Source organism: Pteropus medius, unplaced genomic scaffold (genome assembly GCF_902729225.1).
Source record: "Pteropus medius unplaced genomic scaffold, Ma_sr-lr_union100, whole genome shotgun sequence".
Lineage (NCBI taxonomy): Eukaryota > Metazoa > Chordata > Mammalia > Chiroptera > Pteropodidae > Pteropus > Pteropus medius.
In genome coordinates, this window is record NW_024349796.1 from 2,427,860 (window position 1) to 2,450,525 (window position 22,666).

General features: G+C 34.5%; 1 protein-coding gene across 1 annotated transcript in view; it reads right to left on the reverse strand.

The window, feature by feature from the left end:
• Positions 1–828: 828 nt before the first annotated feature.
• Positions 829–22,666, reverse strand: part of CEP170 (centrosomal protein 170) — a 118,689-nt gene continuing 96,851 nt past the window's right edge. The window contains 6 exon segments of the mRNA XM_039883226.1: positions 829–3,162; positions 4,745–4,796; positions 5,545–5,638; positions 10,686–10,774; positions 13,699–13,869; positions 15,897–16,044. Of these exon segments, the coding sequence (XP_039739160.1) occupies positions 2,873–3,162; positions 4,745–4,796; positions 5,545–5,638; positions 10,686–10,774; positions 13,699–13,869; positions 15,897–16,044 (844 nt within the window). The 3' untranslated portion in view covers positions 829–2,872.

Below are 22,666 nucleotides of genomic sequence, written 5' to 3' on the forward strand. Positions count from 1 at the left end.
TATTTTCATCACTCCCAAAGAAACCTTGTACCCTTGTAACTGTAACCCCTCCAATCTTCCCATTCCCCCACCCCAGCCACAGGCAACCACTAGTCACTGTCTCTATGGAGTTTGATTCTGGACATTTCACATAAATGGACTCATAATATGTGGCCTTTTGCAACTGGCTTTCACTTAGCATAATGCTTTCATGTTTCATCCATATTGCAGCATGGATTAGTACTTCATTTTTTATAGCTAAATATTATTCTACTGTATGGCTCTTATACTGATTGTGCTTTTAGTAAGCTATTTTTATAGAGTAAAATATGGAAAACTCTGAGGTCTGATGGGTCAGAAGGCTGTTTCTCTCCAAAAGAGCAGATACTTCATACTGATGTTAGCTTCTCCATTCAAGCCATGAGCTCCAATATTCTTGGATTCGGGTTCTTTTTCTGAAATTTTCAATTGCTTCCAAACGGGTTATCACAACCTGTCAGAAGCATTTCCCATTCAGGCCACTTTTCTGCTGTGGCAGGCACAGTGGACACATCCACAAACTGCATCTCTGGAAACACTGTATAAAAAACAAGTGAGTTCCCAGAGCTTACCAAATACTACGGCCCCATGTGATGGTCTGAGGTCCGGTGGGAGCATATGCTGAGAACGCCAAAAAAAATGGCAGCCTGCACCTCCTCTTACCCTCTTGACTGTTCTCACACATTAATTAGAACTGAAGGATTCTTTCTTTTGCTAGGCTTTGGAAACGGTGTATAAATGGGTACTTGGCGAAGTAATGAAGTATTAGCAATCCAGATGGTAGAAGAAATAAAATGTACAATCATTGTATAAAGTTCCAGAAACACTTTATTTAAAAATGGAGTTGTAAATGCATAACAAAATAACATAAGTAATAAATGTAACAAAAATAAATAAGGTGAATAATGTATTCATAAAAAATAAAAATAACATAGTAAAAGGCCAAATGTTTATAATTAAACAAAACTGTGTAAACACTTAAACAATAATGTAAGTAGAGTAGATGCTAATATCTTCCTAAGCAACTCCTTACCTTGTACTTCCATGTGAATATGATCAGTACCCAAACATTAAATAAAAGAGAGAACAATGGTGATTTTGTTTGACTTTTTCTTCAAATGGATTGACCCTGTTTTAACGTTTCATTCATTCCTTCAAAGCATTTGTATCTTTCCATTCATGTTCTTTAAAACCCTTTTCAGTCTTCCTTTATTAGACAGAATGGGGAATTTAGTTTTTCAAGAAGAATAGTTTATTTACTTTTTTTTAATTTAAAGAAAAATATGAGATCCATTATACAACAGACTTTTGTTTCTACGGCTCTACAAAAAAGATTTGTTTTTGAGTCTTTATGAACGGGCCCAACAATACAGGGTTTTTCAAATCCTGTAAAGGTTTGAAGTGTAGAGTTAGTTCTTTAAAACTAATGTAGCATAGGATTATTGTTGAAATATTAAAGACCATTTCATAAATTTGCAAAGGTTGCAGTTTTAACCTTTAGAGACTGATGGGGTCAAGGGGAAATTCCAAGTCTACTAATAATACTTAACTGAATTAAGATCCACCCAAATTATAGTGTTCTGGAAACACAGAGATAATTACTTTCTTTTTAAACTTATCCAAATGTGGCCTTACCGGAAAGAGAAAAAGCAGGTTTAGAGAAGGTATTTTTCATAGGCTTCCTGTTTGGTAGCACAGGCCCAAAGCCTCTGTCGTTGTCATCTTGCAGGGTTCTTACAAATGAGTAAGACTGAGACAGGATTTACTATTGGGTTCTACAGGGAAACACACAGAAGCAATTCACTGCTTGGGAGTGAAACTATCAACTAATCTTATGACTGACTACTGGTTCTCCAAGTCTCCTAATGAAGAAAATTTTAACTTCATGATCATTTCAAGGGAATTTTTTTTCCAATGTCACATAAAAACTTAGTAACGTGGGAAAACAATGTACATGTTTCTTAGTTTTAAAAATATACTCCACTTAAACTATCCGTCTAGTTTAATCTTTCTAGTTATCATTTGCCTTAAAATGAGGGACAAAATCTTACTTCCATAAAAACAAATTGAAAAAAGTGTCAAATTCATCTTTTTGAAAGTGGAGTAAAACACTGTGGAGTTAAAACAAATACAGTATCAATCTCCTATGTACAAAAAAAGACAGTTAGTCCTTAATTGATATATAGATATGTCCACCTACCACTCCCAGAAATCTTAGTGCAAACATAATAGTTCATCTTCGTAAACCCCAAGACAATTTACGTAGCAACAAAGTTATATAAATCACATATATGTTGGAAAATTTTAGAACACAAGAACGACTGTTTTGAAAGGCTGATTTGACTGTGGAGAGTAATGTGTCATCGTATCCAATGGTAATGAGTACTAATATAAATCCTATTATTAAGAAGCAAATATAAGTGTTTAACAAATCTGTACAGATGAAGAAAGTCCATTTCAGTGAGCAGCTTGGCACAGGAGACGTGGGGGTCAGATATGCTGCGTATTTAGTTTGCTTGTAGGTCACAGCACGGCTTAAAAAAAAAACAAAAACAAGGATCTATGAAGGGAAAGAATGCAATGATATGATTCAATCTGAAAATCATAAAACTACAAAAGGTGAAATTGCCACATCTGCTTTTTCTTATATGTGCATCAAGTGGTTATCTAAGTGGTCTGAAAGGATGAGTTTGATACCACATTACGGGAAAAAATAAATAAATAAAATTCAGAAGCCAGAGATAATAAGATTGTACTTGACCAAGCTGTCGTGTTTTGTACAACTCAACACTATGCTGCTTCCAAAATTCCTAGTCATTCCACAGGTAATTATTTTCTAACAATCAAGAGAAAGTCATTCATGTACTGCAACATCTTCCTCTTCCCCGTCAGGGTTGAACCTATTGAAATGTATGCTGAAATCAGCCTCAGACTCTGCATTCTCAAATTCAGCTGAGACTGAGAGAGCAGCAGGATGAAGAACCCTAGCTTCTGGCTGGCAAAGTGTCGGTGTCTGACCGGGGCTGCTGTGGTTATTCACGGGGCTGGACTTCTGCTTGGGTGGAGATGGCAAGATGACACCGGGAAACCCCATGCTGTTCAGGGCCTCCAACGTTCCGTCCGGGTCGATCATGGCATTGATCGCTGAAGGGAAAAAGGGAATGGGGGAAAAATGATATAACTGTAGACACAGCTAAGTTTGTATGTAAACGCTGCTCATGGCGTGGATAATATTTTGACTACTGATACTTATATTCGGTGCTTAATTGTGGCTAATCCTTGCTATGCTCTTTTTAAAACCCCACTTTCGATAATTCCGGGGCTGACTGTACAGACCCGACCTGCTTTCTCTGGTGCCTACGGTCACTTATGGGCATTTCAGAGCCTGTTAGAAGACTGGGTTTCGGAGATGTGGAATTTAGGAAAGATCTTTTCGAAATTTGCTTTCATTATTGTGAGAGGATAAATGAAAATATTGGTTATAATTTCATTAAACACTCCTAGCTGTATTTATCACTCAGATAACTGGAGATTACTTGCTATGATGGGGTTCAGAGTAACTTGAAGATTGGGGAAACTGAAAGAATTATCAGCACACTTTCAGTGCGACCACAGCATGTGGTCATTCGTCCTGGCGGGAGTGCCAGGACATCAGCCGTGTGCAAGTGAGCATGTAACACTGAATCATGAGGACCCCTTATACCCTAGATACCAACATCCATGGCACTCCAGCAGGCCAAAGAGACCTTGCTACCTCCTTGGGAGGGGCCAGTTAAGACGAGTTTTCAATCCGAAAGATCTTTGAGTGGGCGAGGGAAAAACCTTAGGCAGAGATTTTCAACTTGGCACTGGGTGGAATGGGGAGTTGGGAGAAGGAGGCATCACGAATTTAAGAATCACATAAGGTCTTTTTAAAGTACATCCCACTGACTGTATCGGCTAACAACCATGTTAAGCCACCTTTGCTCATGAGGGTGTATCTGAACCCTTAGATATGCTGAGGCTGAATAAAGGTTAATCACTTAGCCAAGACTATCATATTACACCTAAGACAATTCAAACAATAAAAACTGAGGAGAATTAGCAGTTTAATCTGGAATCCGCTTGTTGTACCACCCAAGCCTTCTAAGTCAAGAACCAACAGAGGCGTTAATGGGTGGTGAAGATGTGACACACACCAAAACAATGTCCTTGTCGGAGTAGAGCCCCACCCTCTTTTCTCTCCCCTCATCTGGTCCCTGTGGCCAATATGCACTCATTGCTTTTTCATCCAAACTATTATTATTTGTGTTAGAATACAAGTTCATTTGGGTTACACTACAAATATAATTTAAGAATTGTCAATTGGAAAACAATTAGCAAATAAATGCTAATTGTCTATAAGCATTTTCAGCTACATACACACTTCGATAATTTTAATATTTTTCATATATTAGTATTTACATGTATATAAAATAGGCTAACATATAATAAATACTGTGAATTAGTTTGTAACACCTAGCAATATGCATCAAATTTAATATTATTGTCTTTTTAATTATTTATACTGGGTTTTAAGCTTCCTTTTTATGAGTAATTTAGATATGGAGAACTGTACTTTTATCCATTATGTCATTACATTTAATCAAATAATGTTCTAATAATAAGACTATTTTAAGAAATACCACTTAGAATGCACTTGTCCTAACTTGCTAGCACTTTCTACTTCATTCAGTAGTAAATCTACCTTGTAGCTGCTTTTCAACTCGTTTCAGCTCCTGTAAGATGGAAGAAATCTCCTGTAGGGAAAATAATCACAAAAACTGGCTTACTTTATGAAAAACATTTTTATTTGATAAGCAATCACTGTCATACTCAATTTTCTTGGAATACTTACCATTATCTACCTGGCACTACATTTGTAGCAACAAATTTCAAGATATAAAATAATTATAATATCTAGTAAACAAGATTCAAATTTTAAAATGTTGAAATAGAATTACTTTTTTCAATGAATGGCAGATGAAAGTTCAAAATAATACTACTGTATAAGAAAAGATTTTGAAAAACATGTATTGATCAACCTTGCAACAATTTTGTAGAAGTGCCCAAGAATTTTCTTTGGAAAATGTATAAACTGCCAATTTCACTTTTAGGATGATTCCCTGACCAAGAAACATCTATACAAATTCTTGAGGAGGAGACAAGCAAACTGTTAAGCAAATGGAAATGACTCATGTCAACTCATATTTGAGTTTGGCTCTTATTTCAAAATTGCCTATTTACAACGTGTAATTATTACAAGAATAAGAATGCGTAACAGTGAGAAACAAAAAGGTTCCTCTTCAAACCCTCTGCAATTTTGAAGTAATCAACATTTTAAATGCCTGTGGAAGACAGTGGAAGGCATAAAATTTCCCAAATTTGTGTATTTATATCTTCCTTTAAAAATGTAGATCAACAAACAGTTCAAAAATAAGCATATCATTTCCTTAAAATAAAACCTGGCTATTAAAATGTTTTAATAGTAAAGAAAAATTACTATACCATGCTCGAGGTCTTCACAATAGGAACCTCACTTTCGGCTCTTAACTTGCTTTCGATTTCATCCCAGTTCCGATCCTTATCTTTAAATAATATTCTATAAATCAAAAATGTAAGCATTTTACTTTGTATATTTTAGAAATGATCACATTTTTTACAATACAAAAACAATATATCTTTTCAATGTTACACCAGGATAAAAAAACCCCACTAAACATTATATAAACTGCAAATCAAATACTGAGCCAATATTACCAATAAACTCATTTATGTGAGAAATCTGTATTAAAAAAGTAACTGAGTGGTAATAAAAATATACATAAACCCTTCTGTAATTATCTCATTCTTTACTGAAAATCAAATATAAAACAAGTGACATAAACCCCCAAATTTTATCTATTATTTGTAATTAACCATATAACCACTTATAATGAAAATACAACCTTGTTCAGATAGAACATATACCTTATACACATAAGATGAAATTAAGTTAAAAATAGGCTGATTTAGGTATAAACAATTGTGCCTGTTAAGATCTCTTTATATAGAAAAAATAATCTTATTAATTGAACAAAGTGTGAACATTAAAGGTTGAAAACTGGAATACTTACTGTGCTTTTCTTTAAAAATCTTAATTCTTGTTAGTATATTATACATAATTACCTGTTAGAAGTTAAAACATTATTCTTTTGATAAAAACAATTGCCAATGAAGATAATTACCTTTATGTTAGAAACTAAGCTCAAATATGTTATGTGACAAAATAAATTACCACAAATTTTTGATTTGTCTGTCAAATGAGGTATCCTTCTCACCCCAATACTTTGGAATCTGAGAATGACTCACCAGTTTTAAAGAGATGTAAAGACCAGGCACCCTTTTGGTTTCTTTTAAATTTCTTCATTGAGCCTGGAAATCTAGTTTAATTGCCTTATGTAAACATAAACACTATACAAGTAAATTATCACTATTGGAAAGATGATCAGTATTCAAGTAGTAAACTACATTCTTATTTGTATGTCTTCAAAGATCAATATACCAGGTTCGACTTATTTAAAAACAATAAATTCATTAATATCAAATCAAGTCTGGAACATCTACGATTATACACAACGATGCTTAAAAGGCAATAATGATTCTAGACTCTGATATAAGAATATTCTGATCTACTGTTAAATTTTCTAAACTCAAAAAACTAAACATTGTTACCAGCCATCTGAGAGCTGTTATCCTAATGACTATGATTTTAAGGCATAAGTAAATTATTAGATGTTGTAAGAGTCCTAACAGCTTTAGGATTAGTGGGACTCCAAACCTACCAACAGCTTGATCTTGGACTTCTAGCCTGCACAACTGTGAGAAAATAAATTTCTGTTGTTTAAGCCAAAAAACAAACAAACAAAAATGACTTATTTCATGGACCAACTTAGCACTTCAAAGAACTCATACAATGTAGGAAGTCAGTGCTTAGCCACACAGAGCTGAAAATGCAGTGAATTTTGCCAGAAAATGGTTACTGGGTATAATGCTTTAATGCTTGTGCTACTCAAATTGTTAAACCATATATATTTCACCTGTGGTGAAAATGGCTTAGAATGGTCGCCTGTGGTTCCTGAGTCAAAAAAAAAAAAATCCCCCAAAAGTTCTCAACACTCAAACTGAAAGCAACAAAACAGCAAACAAATTTTATTGAGGTTCTTTGATATATCTAGTTTTTTAACTTTCTAAATTGTGTCAAATTTCTGAGACAGTAAAATCAATCAGTGAGACAATCAATCAATCAATCAATGTGTTCTTTGATCTCAACTTTAATTAAATATCAAGGTTACAAAACGTATTTCTTTAGAGGAAAGTAGGGATGAGTTCAGTGCAGACAGAGAAAGATATTCTGTGGTAAAGAACAGTCAACAGGAAGAAAGAATGGTACAAAGGCAGGTACTCCATGAAAATCTATTGAATGACTGAGGGGATGAGGATCCAATTATTGGGGAAGGAAGACTTACATTTCAGTAGGTGAAATGAAATAACGCGGGATCCCCATTGACAGGTAAGAAGAATTCATGGTTTTCTATTTGGCAGGTCACATGACCACACAATGAGATTTACATGGCATTTTTATGGATAACACTGGTGTATCAAGAGGACCCATATTTGAAGTCCAAACTTCTTAACAAATTCTGCATAAATTGATCCAGTGTCATCTCTCATCATCCCCTAGCCCTCTCATTTCGCCTAGTTTTTGACTATCCAGAGTCACGTAAAATTTAGCTAAACAGTTCATCCTTCGAAATTTACGGAAGATAAAGCAACCCACTTTTATAGTAGCTTAAATGTATTTTAAATTTTTTTTTTTCTAAGAACACCTTAAATACAGTATTAAAGAAACTAATTTTGAAATAGTTTTTGAAAAAATCATCTTCAAGACTTCTCTTAAACTAATTAGGCTTACAATAAAAATGATGTTCAATGTGTTTTTACCATTATTATTGATACTCTTCAAACACTTGATGAAATGCATTATATTTCAGCCTATAAGCAATATAAAATTATATTTGCATGGAATGTTAAAATTCACAAACCATGTTCAGACATGGTTTCATTATATTTAAATTTTTTATAGGAATTAGAAATAAATTAAGCTATAGCATCAATGAATTTCTGAAGTATTTTTATGTAAAATACCTGGAGCCTTCTTTTGTATCTTGAGCTCACATCTTTATATTCCTTATCAATGCACCAGACTCTCTCTTCATTTTATTGCCTTTTAGGAGAATATGAATATATATTCTCCTTATTTTAAAAAGAATAGTTAATTCACACAGTTCTGTCTTATTTTCACTTTATTTTTAAATTTATATTTTTAACAAAAATATTACAGAACATGATTTCGAATTACAAATATTTCAGAAAAAGCACATTATATCTATTATGTGTATGTATATTATATACATATATTTCTTCCCTCATAATATATTTACACTTCTGTACCTTGGTCTTTTCATTTAATGATATCTTTACTTTTTCAAAAGAATATCAGTGAAGTATACTGATAGCCACTCTAAGTTTGGTTGGAATACGAGGCATACTGCCTTAACAGTTAAAAAAGCAATGGAAAGTCTCGCTTTTCTTAGGGAGCACCTTGTTCATATAATTTTACAAGTTATTTTAATGACCACCACTATGTTGCCATCCACTGTTTTTTAAGATAATTTACCTTTATCAATTCTTATATAACCCTGTGAGTTTTAGTATATGTGCTGCCGAAGTGAGCACTATCCCTATGGGTTTTAAATAAACAATTTCTTACAGAATAATTTAATATCCATTCATCAACAAATAGTTATGTAGTATATTCTAGGCACTTTATAATTAAACAAAGACCCCTGTTCTCATAAAATTTACATTCTAGCTCATTTATTTGAGCAGGTCAACCTGTAGTAAGTTAGCTGTTTCTGCTAAGTACATACAATTTGTTTTAATTTCATTATTTGATCCTAATACTATCTGTAATTTACTGTTCACAATTTTTACTCAATCCAAGCCCAATCACTCCTATCTTATTATGAAAATCCCCAGTTACAAAGAGGAAATATAAAGTATAATAACTATAGAATTTCAGTGGATCCTTTCTAAATTAAAAAATGTGCACATGTTAAGGTTCATAATGGATTTTATAGAAATTAAATTAGTTGTATGCTGTTATAAATAACACATTTTATTATTTCTGATTGGGCTTATAAATGAGCCCACTGTTTTTATTGTAATCATACTCAGTGATTAAGTAATTAGCACTCTAATAACCTCTTGAGTGAGGTAATGTACGTGTATGCCCTTAGTAACTCATCATCCCAAATCTGCTGATCTATGAGAGCTCTCCTTCACCATGACAACCTATCCTCCTAGGAGTTGGTAACACACTATGTGGCCAGACACAAAGGAAGTCCACTCTTCCCTGGGATAAAGCCTGACTGAAATTTGCAAGAAAAAAAAATTAAGCTTAACCATTTAGTTATCACCCATGACCTAAACCTGACGGGCCCAAGCACATGCTTACTTATTAACGCCTAGAGAGTCATGCCTCAAATTTGGCTCAAGTATTCAATGCAGGTGATAGTGATATATAATTATCATTTTGAATTTAACTCCATTAAAAATTTACTCTAAAATTAGGGCAGGCTGGAAGGATTATTAGCCAAAGGACTAAATAAATAAACACTGATTAAAAGGATCTTAAATGAGAATAAAGTCTCCAAATTCAATCACTGATTGATTCTGGACTGCACAGTATCTGTCCAGCATTGTTTTGATGCCCTCACAATGCAGCGCAGAAGGCAAGCACGTGAGCAGGTAATCACACTCAGCGTAAGTTTAAGAAGGGAAATATAAAAGGTGATACTGTGGGAGCCCACAGCAAGGGCACTTGAGCTCAGAGAAGGGTTCTTCGAGAAACTGCCATGCAATTAAAGTCCTGAAGGACAGAGAGAGGTGTTAGGTTGTCAAGAACAAGGTCAAGTGAGAGGGCCAGGGGATGACGAGAGATGATACCGGACGTACTTCACAGCAAGGAACTGAGGAATGTGAAGTTCAACCCAACATCGTCCCTGTATGCAAGGCTCAAGGCTAGTGAAGGGGTCAGACGCCGAGAAAATCATTATGATTCAATGTAAACAAATAGCCAATGAATAAGAAAATCTAGTTTTCAACTAAGGCCTTTTTACATACATTTTTTGAGTCTTACAAGAATACATATTCTTTCCCCTTTACTGAGGAGGAAGCTGAAAGGAGAGTAAAGTCAGGTCTTATAAAAGTCGTCTCCAGAGTCTGTTAATTTAAATATTATTTTGTGAAAGAGAACATTTTTTCTGGTTATTAATAAAATTAATTGTAGTGATTATAGCAGTTAACTTTTGGTTATAAATGGTCTAATTATCTGGGACATTTATTTCTCTTTTTGTCCCCTTCATGCTGTCTAGTTTATGGCTATTATTTATACCTAAAAAGGAAAGAACATGGTTCTGGCAGCATTAAGATTCAGTGCCACTGGCTTCACTAGGTCCTAACAGCTGTGGCGGCAGGCTTGAGAATAAAGTGCAACAGGCACTCGTAATAATATAAGCAAGGAGTTTTGAGTAACAAAACAGTACCTGATCTTTCCAGCGGTTTTATCTATAGACTGTCTTATCTTCCTAGAGAACTGAAAGACTGACGACAGCAGCAGATTATCTCCCATGACCTGAAACAGCCAAAGAAAAAAGTACATTAAAATATCACCACTGTACTGTATCACCACCAAGAACACTAGTCGTAACTCACTGTATTTAGGGGCATTGAGTATTTATGCCAACAAAAAAATCAAAGAAGAATGTAATCAGAGTACAGTATAACTAAACTGAGAAAGAGGAATTGATACTAACAAAGGAGTTCCTTTTCATTCAATAAACTGTTTTGGTCATTTTCAAAAAATCCCTATCATCCTACCTTCAGTTACTATCATGATCCTGTCTCTCATGCCTCCAATTCAAATGATCATAAAAGGGGAAATAAAATAATTCAGAATACTAAATTTACTATTCTTTCGCCAAATAACATGAGTATAGAGATTAAGATTATAATCCTTGCTCTCCAGGTCAGAGTCTAGTGAGATGGATACATTTTTTAAATTTACTTAATAAGTTTCTATGACGAGGGTTGGGACCTCCCCAGTTGAGGTTCATGGGCAAAACTAGAGGTCAGAAAACTTTTTCTGTAAACGTCCACCGGTCTGTCATTACCACTCAACAATCTCATTGTAGTGTGAAAGCACAAGCAAGTGGGCATGGCTGTGCTGTAATAAACTTTACAGAACAGGTGGCAAGCTGGATTTGGCCTGCGAGCTGTAATCTGTCACGGGCTAAACTATGACAGGCATAGCTAGTGCAGAACATCAGAAAAAGGATTGGACTTGGGGCTCGATGTGACTTCCAAAATCAGCCTCTTACACTGTCAGAACTGTATCTGGGTCTGTAGAAAAATCCAGAAAATAAGATATGGCTTTGGATGTTAAGAAGCTTTAAAGATCAGTAGGGGAGATAACAGTACTGTGTAGGAAATATTGCTAAACATTCTATAAAAAAAAGTAAATAACTGCAAAATTTTCTAAGTGCTGTATGAATTCTGATGAAAGGGAGTGCAGTGAGTGTTGGCATTTATAAGCAAGGCACAATGGAAAACTAGGTCTTGAGAATGACAAGGATTTGAATTTGTGGGAGATAAAAGGTTATTTAGAATATAAAAAGTGACAAAGGCAATGAAAGGCTTCTTAAGCATAACGGTATTTTATGAGCCTTGAGGAAACAAATCAAGTAAGAGTGGAAGACATACATTAATTAGGATGAAGTGAAAACAGGCAGGATAGTCTAAGGAAAGATTATAACTGAAAAGGGTCTCTGTCTTTTTCTACTTCATAAAGTGTGTTTCAGCGTCATAATGTATTAAAAAATTTCAGATATTAACCTTGAGGTAACTATCAATCTAGATGTTTCATTCCTTTAAAAATGTAAACTTCTTCCACATAGTTTAAATACATTTAGAGGAATTTGTCCTCCTAGACCTTGGGCCAGAATGAGTACAGATAAGAAAATACCTTGAATCCCATTCATCATTCCCTTGCTTTCCTTTTTCTATCACTTATTTGCTTTATTTCTGTCTTGAGTAAATATTTTCATTTTTATCATATCTGGCACAAAGGGCTCTCTCTAGCACTAAATTGATGGAAGAAATAAAACTTATCTATGCTTTACAGTATTACAACCTGAAATATTTCCAAAGTATAGGGACAGGCTGGTCCCACGCTGCCACAGAAAGTCTTTACTGAAGGGGCAGTGGCACTGAATTCTCGTTAAGGAGGCTCTCGTGGATCTGCGTCCTTGTGCAGGACCTTGGAAAGTCAGCGAAGAATTTACAGCCAAGTATTCTGAAAACCAGTAAGCTAGACTTCGAGGGGGCTGTCGTGCCCTCTGAGTATGCAGCGCTGGGGAGACGGGCTCCCCTGTACTGAAACAGGTCAGTGGATGATGGACTGGGGTGTCACCTGTGCACTCAAAATTGAGATGAGTGAGAGGGAGTCTACTGCCAAGCCCCACAGACACTGTTCCCATGAGAGGAAAATAGCTCTGCCTGAACAACATAGCCTTCTATCTCTTGCAGGAAATTCAGGTCCATTTTAATCTTACAGGACCACCACCATGTATGTGGTCTGTCGTGGACTGACACGGCCTTATGTGGTACATGGCTGTAATTGTTCAATTTGTGATCACTATATACACTCACTTTTCTACATAAACACTTAGACTGTTTCCAAGTTTTTGTTATTGTCTACGGTGCTACCATGAGTATTCCTGTGCATGACTTCTGGTGTCAATAGGAAAGGATTTCTCTTGGGCATATACGCAGTAAAACTACTAGATCATGTGATGTGCATATGTTCAACGTTAGGAAACAGGGTCAAACTTTTCCAAAGTTATTGCAGTAACTGAACCTCTACCGGCAACACATAAGAAAACCTATTATCTACATCTTCTCTAACATTTCATATTCTAAGACTTTTTAATGTGCTGCCAATTGAATGAGTATAAAATAATCTCCCTGAAGTCTTGAATGTATTTCTCTGAATACCCATGAAGTTGAACATCTCTTCGTATTTTGTAGGTCTTAGGTAATTTCCCTTTGGTGAAACACTGTTCATGTTTTCATGCAGATTTTTTCTATTGAGTTGCTCTTGTCTTTTTTAACTGATTGGTATGAGTTCTTTATATATTGTAGATACTAATCCTTTCTTGGCTATATGTTTCACAGAAGTCCTTTTATATACTCGAATTTATCAATTTTTTATTTTGAAGTCAAAACTTCTTATGTCTTTTAAGAATCATTTTCTACTACATTGTTGAAAGGTATTTACCCATATTTTTAACTAAAAGTTTTAAAGTTTTGCTTTCATCCTTTAGGAACGTAATTCATTTGGAGTTAATTATTTGCATATGACGTGATGTCAAGATGAAATTTCATTCTACCCATAAAGACAAGCACTTTCTTCCCTGCCTTATTTATCGGACAGTTCCTCCTTTGCATCAATCAATGGGACGTGGCCCCTCTGCCGTTTAATATTTGTGTTTCACTTACTTCATCCCTGCTCCAGGTTCTCCGCCTCGTAATTGTTAAGTGATCAGGGGGCTCTGACGGCTGAGGTCTTGAATCACTAGACCGACAGTTGTTTCCTTCTGGTGTTTTAGAATGAACTAATGGAGGAATCTTTCGGAAGTTGAGGCTTTCATCAAAAACACGATCGACCAACTAACAGGACAAAAGCAAATCCTTATGAGAACAGTGTTGTTTGGAAAAGCACAGATACTGGCATTACAATTTTTATGATTAGACAGAAGTTATTTTATTTTCAGGTAGTAAAAGAAGCATATGATCTTCAATAAACCAATTACTCTTTCACTTTTATAAGCACTTCAAAATTATCTGTTTTATAAAATAGATGTTCATCTACATAGATTTTATTTTCAAAATCCAAAATAATATAGCTATTATAAATCTGATTCTTCCATGGATTATGTTTCTCCCAAATGGAAAACAGATGGTAACTTGGGAAAGGTGAGCCACGTAGATGGACAAGGAGTTCGTTTTACTCACATTGCCTTACCACTGTAAAATAATGTTTCTGTTTCTTTTAGTTTCCTATCTTGTTTTATTCTTTTTCCTCCCCATATCCAGGTGCCAAATTTCTTCACAGATACACAAATTGTAAATTCGAATTAAGTTTACAAAAGGAAGAAAATTTTAAATCCACAACATAAGTATTTTGGTCTTCATCAGATAAACTTTTAACAATGCTACAGATATTACATATTCCAATAAAAAGGCTATACTGCCACCTACAGTGCAAATTACACACATACAATACTTAGGTTTACTGAAGAAGGAATAAACTTTAGTAGGATATTCAGAAATAAAACAAAAAAGAATGAAAGTCTATTCGATGAGATGTTTGAATAATTTTACTGGTCTGAGTGAATGTAAATCATGTTAGATAAAATTTAGTTAGAGAGCCGAGAAAATAATATCTTTTATCATTTTAAATGTACCAGAAGACTTGTGTATGTCTTGCCACCAAGATGATCTTTTTGTTTCTACCAATAAGGATGATTTTATATACAATTGATCAATGTGGTAACAAAACTACACAGATTGATGAAACATCATTCAACAAATTAGATAACATATGAAGGGGAAAAAAACCAAAAAATGACCATTAAAGAACTAGATTATAAAAGGAATGTGACAAAAAGCAACTGAAGAAAATATTAGTAGCATAGTTTACCAGAATTAAATCTGTCAAAAAGGCTAGCCATTTTGGGTTACTATTGAGAATATTATTTTATAAATTAAGGAAGTGAAATCATCAGTATGAGAGTATGGCAAATTTTTCTCTGTAAAGGGCCAGAGAATAAATATCTTAGGCGTTGCAGCCATACAATCTCTGTCCAACTACTCGACTCTGACATTGTAGCGGAAAACAGCCAGAAGAAAATTAAACAAATGAGTGTGGCTTTGTCCTAATAAATCTAATTCATTCTTTCAAATGCCAGTCTCGGGTTCCTTCTGCACCAGATCAGAGAGCAGACATGACCAGAGTACCATTAAGCTTATATCTTAAGATGTCTCCTGGAGCAATGTTATGCAAATGGACCCCTGGAGTTGAGAGCAGAAGCTCTGGGGCTGGAAGGGCAAGAGTCTGTATGCTAACTCACACTCCAGCGTTCACAAGAATGTTTCAAAACTGAGTCTTTATCTGCATATATACTTCTGTATGTATATTTCAATTTGCAAAGTATCTGTGTGTGTGTGTGTGTGTGTGTGTGTGTGTGTGTATTCGTCAACAGAATATTTAAAGTAGTGAAAACTAAAGAATTTTTCTTCCTTTGCTATTAAAGATATCTATCTCCTAGGTAACTAGCTATGAAAATACCTTTTTAATTGAAGTATTTTCATAGCCAAACATAATAGATACTTTATACAATCGTTTATCAAATTCTGGTTTGCTTTTCAGATGCCATTTATATTCATATTTTAAGTGAAACTAAGCATCAATAATTAGCAAAGTACTTTTAAAAATAATTTTACAACTTAATAGTAGACCAAATGTTAGCCTTTGCTAGTTTTGTTACAAAAACATAAAAGAAAAGTTGGAAAACGCAGAGCTTCATGCAAACAGGGAGGATGGACAGAACTAAAATAAACTAAGCAAAAAGCTAAAAGCAAAAGAAATAAAGAAAAGAAAGAACCTTATGCATTTCTCCATGAAGATCTCCTACCTCTTCTCTAGTGTCTATGGCAGAGCCAGGGGTGGTGGCGGCAGTGCTTACTGTGGTACTAGGGGCAGTGCCTGATGAAGTCACTGAATCTATCTCTCCTGCTACATCGTTGATTTCCCGAGCAATGAGAGCAAGATCTTGGCTGATCCTGGCAATAATTTTAGAAAAGAAGTTTAATACCTTTAAAATAACAGCTCTAAAAACAATCATTTATGATAGAATCAGTTACATAAGTTGTGTATCTAGATTTGTAACTAAAACTTAAGATTCTTTGGAAATGTTTATTTTGATATTCAAAACCTTAAACTTTAATTCCAAAAATTAATAAAACTAAATTTCATATAATCTATAAATTGTCATCTTAAAAAATACACAGTGAGCATCTGAAGTAGTAATATATTTTTTATACTTAGATGAGAAAAAGCAATTATAACTTTATTTTCATTAACTTCTGAGGCTTAGCATTTCTTTCAATTATAAATACAAGCAACACACAACAGTGGTATTAGCAATACTGGTGATTTTTGACACCAACAGAAATCACATAATAGTTGCTACAGGTATCTCAAAACATTTATAATCGTTGTCACTTCAAAATTACTGCGGTTGAAACCTACAGCAATAACGTTCCATGGGGTAGGTATTTTGACAAAGAACCATATATTACTGTATCACTTTAATAATATTTTGATAACTATATTTCTGTATAATTGTATTTTTTTGTAATCCTAAGTATTTCCTGCTTTTAGAAACATCATTCTGAGAGGAGCCTCCCCAGATGGCCATAAGGGTCGATGGTACCAACAGGTTAACAACGCTGACAAGCATAGCACTTCATGGTACTTGCACGTCACCCGAGGGTCACAAAATTCTTGTGGGGTAGGACTTAACTAGCTAATTATGAGTAGGGACATGTTCTTAGAGAAGGTGAGTGGCTTGCTCGTGACCGTGTACCTTAAAGGCAGCTAAGGTAGGACCAGATCCCAGGTATGGAGCTCATTTCCATTAAGTCATTTATTTGTGTCATCAGCCACATGGAATGAAGAACTAAACAACTGTTATCAGTGATAATCAAAGGAGAAATCAGATTTTTTTTCCTTTACTGATCCTTCTTACTTCGATTCAGCGAGACTTGGAAGTTCCCTAAGTTATGCATCCTCTGCACATGAACTCACTTGGCTACCTCCACAGAGAAGGTTTTAGAATGACAGAACATTCTAAAAGTACAGGTGAAAGCTCCCAACACTTTAAAATCCAAAGTCTAGCGTTTTTTAACCTATGCAAATGTGAGCTTGAAAGGAATGAAGCAATTGCAGAAAAACTTAACTAAAAATTTAAAAAGAGAAGCTAAGTTGAGGCCCATGGCCCAACAGAAGCAATCTGTGGTTAATTACTTTTTTATTTATCAACACAAATATTTACTGATCCCTTACATGCCAGGCACAGTGCTAGGCCCTCAGGGCTACAGCGGTGAAGCACCAGACTGGCTCCCTGTCCTAATAAGCTTAGAATAATGTAATGAGCATCATTATATTATAAGCAAACTCATTATATGATTATATAATCAACATCATTATACATAAGCTTTATAATAATCAACACCATTATACATAAGCTTTATATTCATCGACTCATTTAATTCTCACAACCACCTGTAAGAGAGGTATTAATCACCTTGGTTTTACAGATGAAGAAAATGAAGCTTGGGAGAGGTTACGTGACCAGTTTTTGGTTAAGGTCACAAATAGCAGTGGCGTAACTAGATCTTATGTCCTGCTACACCTCGCATTATCATTCCACAATTTTTAAAAACTTGTTAACTGTCGATGTAATTCTTTTGAGAAGGAGTTTAAAGTGTTCTCTTAGACAACATATTCAATTCTTGCAATTTCCTGAAATAATGAACTAGGATGAGAAACTGAATAACCAAGTTTAATGAGATTCAAAAAAATCATCAGCTATCATCTATTTTTTCTTCAAAGTGTTTTATGCAGACATTTAAGCAATGAAGTTTGATATTTGTAGAAAGCAGTATCAATTAGGAAAAAAAAAACATCACAGCAATCGCAACAGGTTAAACAGTAAAAATTGTACTAAAACGAACAACTCTTCCACAATGCTTAAAAATCTCAGCATCTATTAAAACTAGTATTAGAAATTGTAAAAGACAAAATTACCAAGAAAAAAGTTATGACTATCTTCAAGTTGAAATAGCAGATTTATGTTTCAATATAGGGTATGGAGCTATTCATATTAAATCTGAGCTTAAAAATTAATTCTGCAATGCTTCTAAATCATACTAATTGAAATATTTTATAATAATGCATTTTTTACATCTCTTGTATCTGTGCTTTCTCTAAACTCCAATCTTCTAACTCCTGTCCTTATTCTCAATCTTTACCCCTATTAAAGCTGCTAGAAGAAATTCTGAAATGAAACATTTTATTTGGAGTTTTGCAATCCATCTGTTTCATTTACAATACCAATAAAAACTCAAGCCTTCAAATTTGAAAAAACTAATAGACAATTTTCACGTTTAATTTTATTACAAAGTATGAATAAGACAATAGTCCCAAAGGAAGCAGACATAGATTAAACGTTAAGTAAGTTCTGTAACATTGGTACTAGTTTTATTTTATCTTCCTGAATGTCAGAACCAATAATCCAATTAAAAAAATTTTGTAGAAATGAATACGCGTTGTTTGTAAAAAGGTGGGATGATACACAGGACATACTTTACGAAGTTTGTGATTTTCTTACGTAAACTATCTCAGGTAATGTCACTCTTTCTCATTTAAAGCAATTAAAATTATTTTTTCACTGAAGGGTTAAAAACAGAGAAAATGTATTAATAATAGCCTTTGATATATCTAGAAATTTAAAAGAAATATTGAAAATTAGAGTCCTTGCATTATTACATATGCAATATTTGCAAGTATAATCTAGTATCTGTGAAGAAACAAATTATCAGACTATTGATTTAAACTGCCAACATAAACACTTTTTTAGGTTTTAAATTACTTGCTCGCTTTGGCAGCACATATACTAAAATAGGTTTTAAATTACATATAAAAGAATAAAATCTTAATGTTTTCAATAGCATATTAACTTTCAAGAGTTTTTATCGGGAAGCCGAGTTCCAAAGTGTGTGCGTGTGTGTATGTGTGTGCATACATCTATATACCATTGATATTACTGGAAAAAAGGGACTGTAAGCTACCAATTAAGTATGCTAGCTTTAGAATCCTTCTGTTACTTTAATATTGAATGAGAGATCATAACTATAACTTTAATTACTTAGTTTTCAAAAATTTAGCCTGGTTTTTAAATGACAAAGTGATAAAATATAAGATTAGTTTAAGAAGAAGAGACATTTAAAGGTCATTCCAGAAAAGCTTATGTTGAATTTGACACAGTAAGACAGAATCAGAAGAAGCCAAACTCTCCACAGACTTAAAGAGTAACTCATGTATCTGCTCTAAGTTTGGACCACAGCGAATGCTCGCAAAAAAGCTTCTACTGACAAGGAAAGATCTTCCTCTTCTTTTGGTGGAAACTGTCAGTTACATTTATTATATGTTAGTGGCATTTTGATCCAATATTGCAAAACCTTAATGAAAGAATTATGGTAAACCACACCTCTTGTGGGAAATCAATGAAAGCACAGAGAATTGGGACAAACAGATGATCTGCGCCACAAAGACTAGCTGAGGGGGCGGTGATGAGCTGGAACTGGAGGCTTCTCTTGGGCAGCCAGAGCGATTTAAGGAGAAGTTCAAAGAGAAGAATAAAGTACGCAAAATCTACTCCTGGCCTTAAAAGAGGTAGGAATTTAATTATAAAGAAAAAAGGTACCTCTCATCATTGTCAATGAAACTAATGTAAACGCTAGCTTAGCACCGCAGGCAAGTTGTATTTGGTGAAATGTAGAAAGATTCTTAAAACTAGGCTTATGAATATGCCTCGAATAAATTGAGCAAGTCGTAAATAAAGAGGCAATGGTAGGAAGATAACTCTGAAGGACTTAATACACTGCTGGCAATCGATAACATTTCCTAAATGAATGAGAAAAATTAAATTAAAAAAAAACCACACTCCATTTCCACCAGAGACACAAAGTCTGCAAGTTAGAAGAAGATGGTCTGAAGTCATCTGACAGGAAAAGTTCTGTTTGTTAATCAGTGAGCATATCTGAGAAAGGCCAAATTCAGAGAAGATCATACGGTACCCTTGGCCAGAGAATATAATGAAAGCGTAACAGAGTGCTAGGGAATGTTGAAAAACTAAACAGAAACTGAAGAGTAATTGTCATTCGAACTTGTGGGCAGGTGTCTCTTGCTGTGTGAAGCTGGCCTTGTCCAACAGAATAACAGAAACGGGGTAGACCTAGACTTTAGTTATTTTGAACCAATAAATTAGGTCTTAAAACTGTTATAGCAGATATACCTTATTCTTAGATAAAGTAATTACTACCTCTATAGTCTTTTCTCCAAAACAAAAAATACTTCAGAATTTTCAAATGTGACCTCCACCCACACTCCCAAATGTAGTATATCCTTGAATTATATCGCAATTAAAAGACTTTTTAAAATTAAAATAGATTGTAATACATAAATGTTTCATTATATTACTTTATAGACTATAAGGCAGCCTACAGTACTTAATTCTGGCCACAAAATTAAACTGGCTCTTACCAACAACAAAAACAAAACAAAACAAAAAATTTTTAGTAACGTATTAAAATTACAACAAATTTGGGTTTTTACTGTTGCGATTAGCACACATCCATAATTTTGATTGCAAATATTTTAGGCTGGAAAAATATAAACTACAGTTCTATTTTTAACTGTTTTAAAATATATTTGCTCAATATTCTATTTAAATTTCACTTATAAAAATATTATGAGTAAAAGATTTAGTAATAACAAAAGCCTTTTTTTCTCATCTTGTCAGATGACTTTATTTTGGGGTTAATCAAATCAGGGAATAGGATTGATGAGCATCCTGTGACACATTTATTTAACAATCATTTCAATATTTTAAAAATCCAGACCACTTATACACCAGTGTTATTATTGTCAGGACGAAAGAACATTTAAAAATAACTGTTTGGATTGAAAATTTGAACAAAACGTTGGTTGAGATTCTTAGGTACAAATAAGGTAAAGTCTAATAAAGTGTTTTATAAATTATAAGAAACTCCTATTGATGTCTGGAGTCTAATAAACTTAAATTATGAGATGTACAGAAAATTGAAAGTTCACAAAAAAGTTCTAAATATAAACGTATCTGAGTATACTCTCTACTGTTTTCTTTGCATCTCACTCAAATATAACTAACATTTATTTATAACTGTCAAGCACTAGATTATGTATGGGCGTCAATTAGCCAACTCTCTGAAGATGGCAGCAGAATGTCCATTTGACATATGAGATCACTAGAACAGACGCTGAACTTGCCCAGGATCACACAGACCTTGTGGCAGAGTGGGGTTTGAATCTATAAGGTCTGACTTCAGAGTCCATGATCTCGGCCATTTGCCTATACTGCATTCCTATACTTGAGGTTATTCCTCAGACTTCAGCAATATTCTCAGTTCACTCACCATCATGTCCTGGCAATATCTACAAGTACAGCTTCAGCTGCTTTCTCTTTGTGAGACTTCTACAACTATGATTCTAGCTCTCTTCAACTTCCTGTGTTTCAGAGCCACAGTTCAAATGTCTTCTAGAATTTTTCATGTGGTTCACCCATAAGTACCTTAAAGTCAGCATGTCCAAAATAAAATTTCTCTTTTCTTTTCATGTTCCTTAATCTTACCAATATCCGATTTGAAAAACAATGAACTCATTCTTAATTCTGTCTTACTTTTCTGGCCATCATCTAATGCTGTCAAACATTACATACATTTCCATCTCTCTCATTCTCTCGTTCTCTAACACTATCCTATCTCAGGTCTTTAAAACCTTGCACTTCAGGTTTGGACTAGGTAACTAGGCTATCTCTAGGCTCTCCTCTCTCTGAAACGATTATACACAATGACTTCGGAGTTACTCTTTAAATTTAGAGCTGAAGTTACCTTCACGTTAAAAAAATCTTTGATGCATATACAATACCATGCACACTCCTTAGCTGGCATTCAAAATCTCCCATTATTTACCTGAGTTTGCACTGCCTTCAGTTTGGTCATCAATTAACTACATACCTTCGCATCTTATATTGGAGCCAAATTCTGCACCTTTTCAAACCTCTTACATAGCTCTGCTTTCTATCAGTAACACACACTTTTGCTTCCCTCCCTTGACCTTGAACTCTCTGAGGGCATCCACGTTTACATCACCTTCAGTCCACTCAGGCTAAACACCGTGCTGTGCTCATGGGAGGTGTTTAAGGACCTGCTGTTGAGTGGATGGGGACTACGTGCCCACATAGCATATCTCGCTTTATTGCGCTTCGCTTTATTGTGCTTCAGTTACCGTGTTTTTTACAAATTCAAGGCAAGACCCTCCATCGGCACAAGATTATTATGCGCTTTACTGCAACACTTGCTTTATTGCAGTCGTCTAGAAGCCAACCCGCAATATTCCAAGGTATGTCTGAATACGAAATATAAAAAGAACTTATCCATATGTAAATATGATCCAAAAGTGCGGAGGTGTTAAAAGCAAGACCTTACTACCTTTGCAAATAATACCTTCAGTGAACAATAGGTTAAAATATGGCATTGCCTTTTATTGTTTAATGCTCTTGTGTAACACAGCTATAATGGA